At 38.2% G+C, this 11,253-nt stretch overlaps 1 protein-coding gene across 2 annotated transcripts; it reads left to right on the forward strand.

Moving 5' to 3' along the window:
* The first annotated feature begins 2,833 nt into the window (after positions 1–2,833).
* Positions 2,834–5,366, forward strand: LOC113447252 (interleukin-8-like). Of its 2 annotated transcripts, XM_026717323.2 has the most exons (4): positions 2,834–2,965; positions 3,477–3,612; positions 3,931–4,014; positions 4,502–5,366. In XM_026717323.2, the coding sequence occupies exons 1-4, from the start codon at positions 2,902–2,904 to the stop codon at positions 4,530–4,532; spliced, it is 315 nt and encodes a 104-aa protein (XP_026573108.1). In that variant the 5' UTR covers positions 2,834–2,901; the 3' UTR covers positions 4,533–5,366. The 2 variants fall into 2 exon arrangements, with proteins under 2 accessions (XP_026573108.1, XP_087773957.1); XM_087917831.1 differs by lacking the exon at positions 4,502–5,366 and having other exon boundaries at positions 3,931–4,018.
* The last annotated feature ends 5,887 nt before the right edge of the window (positions 5,367–11,253 follow it).

Genomic DNA, 11,253 nt, shown 5'->3' on the forward strand with positions numbered 1-11,253 from the left:
TGTAATGTAAATTATTATTTTATTGTGAATTTATGATAGTACTCTATTTTCAGGCATCCTAATTAATCTCTTTTCAGTGCTTCACCACCTGGATATCTTGCTTGGCTATATTCACTATAATTTTCTCTCTTATCTTTACCTGAAATTGTATTCCCCAACTTATATTGAACTTTTCAAAAGAAGGACAGCCATTTTGATATCTTTCCCTTTTCATCAAAATTTCTACAAACTTCATCTCATCCCTGTTCTGCATTCCCTCAGTCCTGAATACTCATCCTTTACTTCTTGTATTGTTAAACCCACTTTGTTTTAGCATGAAGCACACATTAACGGATAAACATCTGTTAAGGTCAGAAACATTCTTAATTTCAAACAATAGTTATGGAAAAACTGAGCCTGAGAATTTATGACAATGACTTGCAAAACATTGCAGAGGAAGAAAAAAAATCAAGTTGGTAGCCAGGGCTGTGAAATCATGTTGCCATCTTGATTGACTTAACAGATAGAAAGCATTTGTGAAACAAGGAAGAGAAATCTGATTAAACATGGACTAGAAATTATTCTAAAATATAATTTTGTTGAGGTTGTGATTTATCATTCCTATATCTTTCAGTGAATAACAAACCTTGAAATGAGATGTTTTTTCAGTCAACTTGATTGGAGTTTAATTGCTCTGACTTATATACCACCATGAATCAAAACTCTCACTGGGTGAAATATTACATACATAATAGATAAAGCAAACTGATCTGTCCAAACTTCAGTGATATTTTAGGCACTACTCTTTCAACAATCCCCATTATTAGAATAGTTTGGATATTTTCTGTCTTGTTTATTTGAAGAAATTAGGCCCCTACCACCTGATGAGATTGGTCCTTCTACTTTCTAACTCAGAGGCATTTATGAGGGAGGCAATCAGAATCTTGCTGTCATTTTTATTGGTCACAAGGAATATATTTCTAAAGAAGGGGACACAAGCCTTTAGTCACAAAGTTATGACCACCATCTTGTCTTTTCGACCCTCTGTTCATGACTTAGCTAGTTATTAAAGCACATAAGAAATGTTGTCTTCCTGACTAACTAGTAAAGGTAATAATTACTCTTCTGAGAATGAAGAGACATTCCTTCTCATCTTCTCAATCATACAATTACTTCCTTCAATTGTATGATTGAACAAGACCAAGAAAAAAAGAAAACAGTTTAAAATAAAAACTAAATTAAGTTTGTACTACCATAAAGTAAATCTCCACATATTTAAATGTGTTTCTATTATGTCACATTTTAAAACATCAGTGGCAAACTTTGAGAATCATAATTTGTGAATTCTTGTGTAGAAAGTAAGAGGAATCCAACTTTATTGATTCTTGGAAATATCTCAATGAAATTCAGAGTTACTATGCTTGCATCCTTACACAGAAAAAATATCATTGGTTGACAAGAGTGATTTTTTAGCAAGATGTATGTGTTAATGGAACAAATCAAAATAGAATGAGAATTTATGCATAGACACAGAGTCTCACAACAAAACATTAGATTTAGAATTATGCTAATGTCAACTTTTTCTTCTTTTATGTTTTATTTGCTTTATTGCCAAATACAAAATACTACATTTTACCTCCTGAAATTTTGCCAGGTTTTGTGGGAGAACTGTATTTTGGCAGCCACATGAATGAACTAGCAAATGATCAGTAGCCTTGGATCACTGGTTAGGAACCATTGTGCCCCAAATTACTCACAATCTGATCCCTAGCATTATACATTTTTTAAATTATTAGAAATAGTTGTTAATTAAGTGCATAAAACAAAAATCTGTTGAATTCTTCCAATCCATTCCTTAAGTATGTATTCTGTAACAGATTACATCTGAATTGTGAAATGTTATAGGAATATGATACCTAAGCATATTAATAACTCATCATAATTTTAATAGAAATATTGGATGTCTTATATACATATAAAAGTCTAGGTTAAAGGGATTGATTTTATATTTTGAAATAAAGTTTAAGGAATTATTGTCTCAATGACATGAATTAAATGACATTATCTCATTTGATTCTTAGAAAATGCAGTGCTAAAAGAGATGTGTGGGTTAATAGTTTGTATGTCTAGTGGAGAAATATGTTCCTCCATTCAGCAGTTTTAATTCTTATATTTTTTATTATTTTTATATTTTTATTTATTCATTTATTAAAATTATATGCTGCCCATCTCCCTAATAAGGTGACTCTGGGCTTGCTTATAGATCATAAAAATATATGTAGAATAGAATAGAACAGAACAGGAATAGAATTGGCCAAGTGTGATTGGACACACAAGGAATTTGTCTTGGTTCAAATGCTCTCAGTGTACACAGAAGAAAAGATACATTCATCAAGAGTCAAGAATCATAAGGTACAATATAGACAAAGAATTTAAAATTTTAAACTATGCAAATTAAATATTTAAAACTATATGAAAACCCAGAACCAAACCATTTATATTTGAAATATGGGTATAGAAGACTCAACTGATTCTTGTATATAGCAAACCTTACAATACAGGCTTTCCATGTGCTGAAAGAGATGCATTGCTCTTCAGGTAATGCAGTTCTTCTTTAAAAATGTCAACATACTGATTCTGAAAAGCAGAAGAATTTAAAGTTAAAAATTGCTTGAATACACTTTTGTAGAAGTAAATGAATCAGTATAGGCTGTCATTATTGTAGTCGGAAACAGTTGCTTCCAGATTTCCTAATGACTCATTTTAAGATAGAGCCTTACAAGCCTTGGGAATTTCCTCTGACAAGGTCCATAAGTATATAAGCCATAGAAGTGGTGGAGCTCAGTCAAACACAGGCTTTCTTGAGCAAACTCTCTTCTGCTCTCCAGGATCCCAGCCTAGAAAACTATTCTATCTCTTATCATGGACTCCAAGGCTGTGGTTGCATTTTTGGCTCTTGTCTTGGTCTCTGCAACACTGACAAAAGGTAGGCAAAGTTTGTATGATTTGTATGAGATGCTAAACTATTTTCTGGGGAAGATAAGCTTACTGTTGTCAGGAGTATAATAATTACTTGTAACGGAAAAATCATTTTCAGCAAAAAGCTGTTATTTAATCATTAAATGCTAAACAGATTCTCAAAGGTCTTTAGACTTCTAAAGAAAAATGTACTTTTGTACTTTTTATTCTCTTTCTAAGTAAAACTAATTAATGCAACATGCATAAATTTATTTAAAAGGACAGATCCTTCAGAAGTTGTTACTAATGAATGACACTTCTAGATCCTACAGTAATCTACCTTTGAGCACTAGATCCTAGGAAATATTAATGGGGAATAGTTGTATTTAACAATTTTTTTTTAATGATTTGGATGGTTGTTACAATGCAAGCAAAATATTTAATTAGCGATAGATCTATAGTCTCAACTAGTAATACAATAGCTATGTAAATATTTTTACTATAATCTGTAAGTCAAAATGTTATTCTTTTTTTAATAGGAGCTTCATTGGCCCGAGTAGGGCTTGAACTTCGGTGTCAATGTATAGAAACCTATTCTAATCCCAGCTTCTATAAACACATTGCAAGTGTCAACTTGATCAATAGTGGGCCACATTGTAGTAACATTCAGGTTATGTAAGTATACTTTTGCTACTTCATATTTGTAACTGGCTTTAGGGCATGATCTACCATGAAGCTCTGCTGCCCAACTGCCCCATGCAAAGCTTGTGCACAGATCTTCTGGATTTTCCCACATGGACTGTATAGCATCACTAGATGCTAGTGGCACTAGAAATTCTTTGCTCTTGTGCATTAAAACCAAATGGTTGGTGTGATTTGTATGATTGGAAAATCATACAAGTCCTGTAGATTAAACCAATAAACAGACAAACAGAAAGACAGTAACCTTCTGCAAACTCAGTGCTTGATTGTCATGATTTTCATTTGTTGCAGTGCAACTCTTAAGGATGGCAGACAAGTGTGCTTGGACCCCACTGCACCCTGGGTGAAAAAAGTCATCACAAAACTTCTGGAAAAGTAAGCACTTATTTTCTTCTTTTTTTAAAAAAAACACCTTACAGTACAACTTTTCTGTATTTGTTTATTCAAAAGAAGTCTTATCAAAGAGACTAATTGGAACATAGATCATAGGATTTGAAGGGACCCCAGAGATCTTCCAGGCCAATCTCCTATTCAAGCAGGAGAACCTATACCATTCTGGACAAATGGCTGTTCAATCTTTTCTTAAAAGCCTCCAGTGATGGGGCACACAAAACTTCTGGAGGCAAGTTGTTCCACTGATTGATCTCAAGTCAGGAAATTTCTCCTTAGTTCATTGAACTGGCCAGAGATAAGCCTCACTGTTAGACAAATAAAACAATGATTCTGGAATTGGACATACCTAGTAGACATTGGCAGGATCAGTATTTTATTCTGGAAATTTGTTTTTATAGGCATATTATGTGTCTCAATCTAAACAACTCTTCATTTTTTCTTATTTTTTCTTACATTTCTTTTACTCCAGGGCTAAGAACAATGCGGAAGCACAGTCATAAGAAAAGCTTCAAGTTATCTCAATGTTGGCATCCTTAAAAAGAAGCTGAGCCATTTCCAACAAACCTACATTTTAAGAAGAATCTTTTATGTTAAGAGTTGTGAAAAATTATTTATTATATAATTTCATTAAGAGAAAATCATTAGAAATGCATCTATCATATGCATAGAGGAAATGCAAAGATAAGATGGGGAGTAAATCTTATCTGGAAAACAAAAGACATTACTAAATGCAGTTAAAATGGAAGTCCCCTGGTGGTTGCATAAGGTTGCCATGATTGTAAAACAAATTGGCAATAGTTTCTGTTGCCCTTGGGCACAGAGCAACCAATAGATTTGCATAAGTACGGATGAGTCAAAGCCAGCCTTGGGCTGTTTACTGTGAGAATCATGTTAGAGTGCCAGTCTAAGGAGGTCCAGGCTGAAAACCTAGTTTGGCCATGAAATTCCTCAGATGTCTTCATCTAGTCACCTTATTGGATTGTTGGGAGCTCAAGGTACAGAGAATCTTATATCTTGTGTTGAGCATTGATGGAAACCCAGTATATCCACAAATGTGCATTATTCTCAGAGTGTTTCTACCTTATTATTTATTAATATAAGCATACGTGGAGCATTATTTATTATACTAGAAAATGTTTGTGTCTGAGCATTTTAAAATTATAATGTTTATGTTGAGGGAACCAGATATTTGAAAGAATGTTTATTGTGAATTTTTATGTGAAAAACTCTTTACCCAGAAGAGGCACATGGAACTTTCAAATCCATAAGATGATCATTTAAGTTTTATTTATATATTTATTAAACAATTACTGAATACTGTCAAAATATTTTTGTACAACCAATGTGCAATTAATTAAATTATTTTAATGATGAAATACTTATTTTAGTTTTGTCTTTTAAAAATATAATACTTTAAACAGTGGATGACACCTCCCTTTAGTTTTGTATCCTGTGCTCATTGATAAGTAGGATAGCAGTATAGTATCTTTTCTTTCGCTTTCTTCACTAATATTCACATGAACATATTTTATTGTAGTGCTTTGGCTTCTTAGCAAGTGAAATACCTGAACATTGAGCCCATTTATAATTGAAGGTGGAATTTCTCTTTTTCTCTATCCCTTCCCATCTTCTTACAAAATTGGCTTACAACCTTCCAAAACTGATTTTTTTCCCCACCCTCCTCCTCCCTTGGGATAGAAAGTTAGTTCACACACACAAAAACCCTCATATATGTTCTGAGTTTCCAAAAAATAATTTAAAAATCTTCAATTTATAGTGACATGATATATATTCTTTTACTTATATGGAAAAATTAGAATAGGAAAGAATAAAACTTCTGAAACACATACACATACAAATAAAATGTCTGATTCCTGGCTAAACACATTGACCTATTTCTACAGAACAAAACAGTTATTCTCCCTCCTTATTAAATAAAACTTTATTGTGATCATTCACCAGCACAAGGGGAATTAGTATTGAAATATCAAAAACTAAATTGGCAATATCAGTTAATTAGGAAAGATAGATACAAGCAAAGAATTTTGGCTAAAAGACATTAATTCAAAAAATGATAAGATGCTTGTTTAGACTACACAGGTGACAAAAGAAAAAAGGTTAAATTTAGCAATCTGGGTAGCATAAACTTTGATATAGTAATATACATCTAAAAATAAATATTGGTAGATAAAACAATAAATTATCTAAAAGGCAAAGTTCTCTTTCAGACCCCTCCAAACCTGACAGGAATACATAGTAGTACAATAGCTAACACAACATGTTCTGTACTCACTAAAGCATAAAAGAATAAGTTAAAATGTAATCCATGCTTAATGTTAAACCTGGGCCATTTATGGCTATCTATACTTAGGCAGGTTCAATTGCCTTCATTATTCTTGGCCTAATTTTGCATTCCTACTTATCTACTCATATTTGCATGCTTTCAAACTGCTAGGTTAGCAAAAGCTAGGCTGAGGATGGGAGCTTACCCCATGGTGTGACACTCGGGGCTCAAACCTGCTGAGCCATTGCGCTGCCCCAAATGGACTTCAGTGGGAAGGTGCCATGAATGCTTCATGATGTTATGCTGGCCACATGACCACAGAAACTTCTTCAGACAGCATTGGCTCAATGAATCTTGAAACGGAGATGAGCATTGCCCACTATAGTTGGCAACGACTAGCAGAGTAAAATCTGCAGGGATTACTTTTATCTTAAATTTTGCATGCTGCCATGCAAATCCTGACAACCTTGTATGTTTCAGGGTTGATGTCAAAATGGAGAAATGGTTATACTGATGAATCCTGTTCTACTGGTCAGGGATGAAGTAATTAGAGCACTTTGAGATTCTCTATAAAGCTGACAATATAGGCAAATATAGTTTCAACCTGTCCTGAGTCATATCTGTAATACACATGGTATCTTTTTTAATCTTCTGGTCAAAAGTGCTGAAGGGAAAGCATTATATTGGGCTAAGGTGAAGGCACTTCTCTGATTTAGGATATTAAGCTATGTAATATATACAGCTGCTGCCAGACTAAATTTCAGGTTATCTATCATGCGAAACTGAATGGTATTACCAGCATCCATTTGAGGATGTTGATTAAGTCTGGCCCTTGTTGCTCATAGCCCAAACTATAAATAAATGGGAGAAAGTCTTATGAGAAAAAGCTTGTTGTAAACTATTATTTCCACCCGCTTTGAAATCTGTATTCTAATGTTACTGGAATTAAGCATATTTATAGGGGAAAGTGTCAGCTACAGCCAGTAAATGCAACTTGCTCTATTCTAGTCCCTACTCTTACCATTCCAGCTTCCATGCCTAGTAGAGCACTGGAGACACAGCAAGGAACTTGGGAGATTGCTATTAAAACTTTCAACTGAACAAGTTCCAGTGCTGTAAGACTGAAAGGGAATGGGATACCCTGAGCTGGAGGCTTGGTCTCAAAGTCAGTCAGAAGAATTAGCCTGCAATGCTACATTCTAACCACTATGCCACCACTGAATTGTTGTTAATAGTTCAGGAGTGCTTTTTGGACTGATTTGTGAATGCCATTATTTTAGTTTTAAATTTTCAGCTGACTCTCTTTATAATTGAGGTTTTTCATTGGGGATTTTCAATAAAATATTGTACAATCATTTGTCCAGGATGGTGTAAGGATCCCTGCCTTTGAGCAGAGCGTTGGACTTGAAAACTTCTAAGGTCCCTTCTATACCTATGATTCCACGATTCTACAATGATGTTCAAAGTTCTCTTGAGTCCAATGGGTGTCCTTAAGAGATTACTGCATCATCTGCATATAGCAGCACAATAACATGCCTCTCTTTTACCTTGGAAGATAGAAGTTTGGGTTCTTCAGACAATCTTGCACACCATTTTTATAAAAATTAAATAAAAGAGGTGATTAATATGCAATTGTGTTTTACACCTAGGTAATTGGTAATTGTTCCTTCTTCACTTAATGCATGAATAAGAAACAATACTCAATGCCTAATAGTGGTATTATACAGCTTGCTCCATATCTTAATCTAAGATACAGAAATGCCAACCATGTTGAGGCTATAGAGAAATATTAATCCCCCTTCTTTTCATCCTTTATCCAGCAGCTTCTTTTTCTACTAGTAAAAGATCATAACTTTTACCTTTCCAAATGGGGGAAATCATTTTGCATCTTTGTGGCAAAACCTAGTCTTACCCATTGGAGGGTTGGTATTTATACTCAATCTCAGAATTAAAGATGTTCATTTTGTAATGGGATTGCTTATTTTATACAGTGAAAGAGAACATTCTTTTAAAACTTTCCCTATTGCCAGATTAAAGTAAGCCTGTCCTATGTATAATATAATGTATTCAGTACAAAAATCTGTTTTGTTGTCTCTGCTTTAACAGAATAACAGAGTTGTCCAAGCCTCTGATCATGCAGGAGACTTTATACCATGTTTCTCATAAAATAAGGCCGGGCCTTATTTTTTTTTTGACCCCCGAAAAAATGGCTAGGCCGTCTTTTCGGGGGTGACTTAATTCCCTCCCCCTTGCATCCTCGGGTGGACAGGCGGCGACAGCTTGAATATTCGGGAGACTTTCCGCCACCATTGCTTTCCCTTCTCCCTTGCTGCCGCGGCGTTAGAGCAACGCCACAGCGTTTGGCACAGCCAGGTGTGGCCAGTCAGGGCTCTTCCCTGCAACCGGAGCCCCGAGGAGACACTTGGCTTCAGGCACTCCTGTCGCCGCCTTCCCTTTGCCTTTGAAGGTAAAGCGAATTATTTTAAAAATGACACCCTTACTGCAACAAAGCCTCCCCTGCCCGAGAGGGCAGCCCAACCCCATGGGGGGAGGCAAATCTCCCAGGGCCGCAGCACAGAATTGGCCCACCTCAGGAGAAGCGTCCAGCCATCATCCCCGCCTGGTGCCAGGCAGAGCGCAAAGAGCTTCGCCTGGGGCGCCCAGTGCAGCTGACAGGCGGGCCCTCCTTCCCAGTGGCAGAGCTCTCACCAAGGCAGTGAGTGCCTCCTCGCTGGAGCCCTCTGCTCATCCCGCCAGGGCTGCATCAGAGCTGTGCGGGCTGGGCAGAGCCAGGAAAGCGAGCCACGGGTGCTTTCCCAGCTCTGCCCAGCCCGCACGGCTCTGGTGCGGCCCTGGTGGGATGAGCGGAGGGCCCGGTGGGGAGGCACTCACTGCCTTGGTGAGAGCTCTGCCGCCGGGAAGGAGGGCCTGCCTGTCAGCTGTGCTGGCGCCCAGGCGAAGCTCTGCGCTCTGCCTGGCACCAGGCGGGATGATGGCTGGGCGCTCCCGAGGTAGGCCGATCCTGTGCTGCGGCCCTGGGGATTCACCTCCCCACGTGGGGTTGGGCTGCCCTCCTCGGGCAGGGGAGGCTTTGTTGCAGTAGGGTGTCGTTTAAATACCCGCTTACCTTCAAAGGCAAAGGGAAGGTGGCGACAGGAGCGCCTGAAGCCAAGTGTCTCCTCAGGGCTCCGATTGCAGGGAGGAGCCCTGACTGGCTGCAAGTGGCTGTGCCAAATGCTGCAGTGTTGGTGTAATGCCACGGCAGCAAGGGAGAAGGGAAAGCAACTGTGGCGGTCTCCCGATATGAAGTGCCTCACCAACGCAGGCAGCACCATATCCGGGCATGCAACAAAAGTACTTCCTAACAGCAAGCCTCCCCTGCCATTCCCGCCCCCCCATTTCGCATGTTTAATATGGGCCTTAATTTGGGGGGAGGGGCTTAATTTGATTTTATGCCAATAAAACATGGTGGGGCTTCCTATTGGTGGAGGCCGTATTGTTGGAGAAACACGGTACTATTTTAGACAAGTGGTTCTCCAGTGCCTTCTTAAAAGCCTCCAGTGTTGAGGCATTCACAACTTCTGAAGGCTAGCTGTTCCACTACATGATTGTTTTTACAGACATGAAATTTCTCCTTACTTCTAGGTTGCTTCTCTCTTTGTTCAGTTTCCAACTCCCAGTTTAATGTATTTGCAATGCATGTAAGTGAAAGACATGGATTTTAATTTTAAGAGACTAAAGTTCAGTCTTCTTGCATGCCAACATTTGCAAGTTTAGAATAGTAATTTGTTAGCCTGTTAATTGTCCTTGTACCCTTTTTGGTTTTTAGGTTTAGATCTTTCAGAGATGAAACAAGAACAACAGCAATCTTCCACCTCATGCATGTTTGAGAATACCCCACAAAAGACCAAAAGTTCAAAAAGGTTCAATAGGTTTTTCCTGTACAGAAATTTATCATATATTCCTAGTGTTAGATAGTGGGTTGATTGATTGAAGAGGTAGGATGAGTTGAGTAGTGAATACAGCTCTTAATTAGCAGTCTGGTACGAGAAGAAGTTTGCTTCCCAGCAGCTCCCTCTTTTAAAGGGAGCTGTCCAGACAGTTCAGCCACTGGCGTTCCTTGAATTTCCCGCCAGGAAATTGGACCAATGAACGAGACTTTTCTCTCTTTTTAATATATTTAATACCCCTCCCCTCCTGGAAGGAGTGTTAATCATAGGGCTTAATTTGCATAGTCACTCAGGTAGGCGGGTCTATGAAGGGTGCAACTGGACCTGCACAGCCCATTTGTTTCAATGGTGGTGGCCTGGACAGTTAGGTCTGCTGCTGCTCCAAAGTCAGCTGATGGAATCACCTGGAACTCATCCTGGGCCGTAGCCAACTCCGCCAGGACCGGGTCCCTGGGAACTCCTCACTGGATTTTTGGTTCTTCAGGTGAGTGTGTGCATTCATGGTTTGGGTCTGAGTTTGGTGTAGGTGTGTTTCTATTTTGATTTTCTGAGCTTTCTGAGTTTCCTGAGTTTGTGGTAGGGCCTGCAGTTGTTAGGGCCTGTTCTTTTTCTTTCTGTTTTAGGATGGAGTGTCCTAAGTGTCCCTGGAGTGGTCAATGTGCCTTCTCCAAATCATACCATCATCTAATTTTACTCTGTATGATCAACCTGTTATGTTGATTATTTCTGCCAGAACCCAGGTTGTGCACCCAGTATAATTGCAGGCATAGACTAAATCCCTAATGGCATATACCTTGTGATGGCTTGTTCAATCAAGAGGTGCCTCTGCATTATAATGGGGATGCAACCTGTCCAGTTGGGATCTTAGCTTACGGCCTATTAGCAATTCTGATTGGCTTTGATTTGTGGTAGTGCTAGGGGTTATGTGCTGTGTGAGAAGCCACTTATCAATTTTCACTTGCCAATTCCCTAGACGCAGGCAGGCCA

Source organism: Pseudonaja textilis, chromosome Z, assembly GCF_049901715.1.
Source record: "Pseudonaja textilis isolate UNSWEBS1 chromosome Z, rPseTex1.2, whole genome shotgun sequence".
Taxonomy (NCBI): Eukaryota; Metazoa; Chordata; class Lepidosauria; order Squamata; family Elapidae; genus Pseudonaja; species Pseudonaja textilis.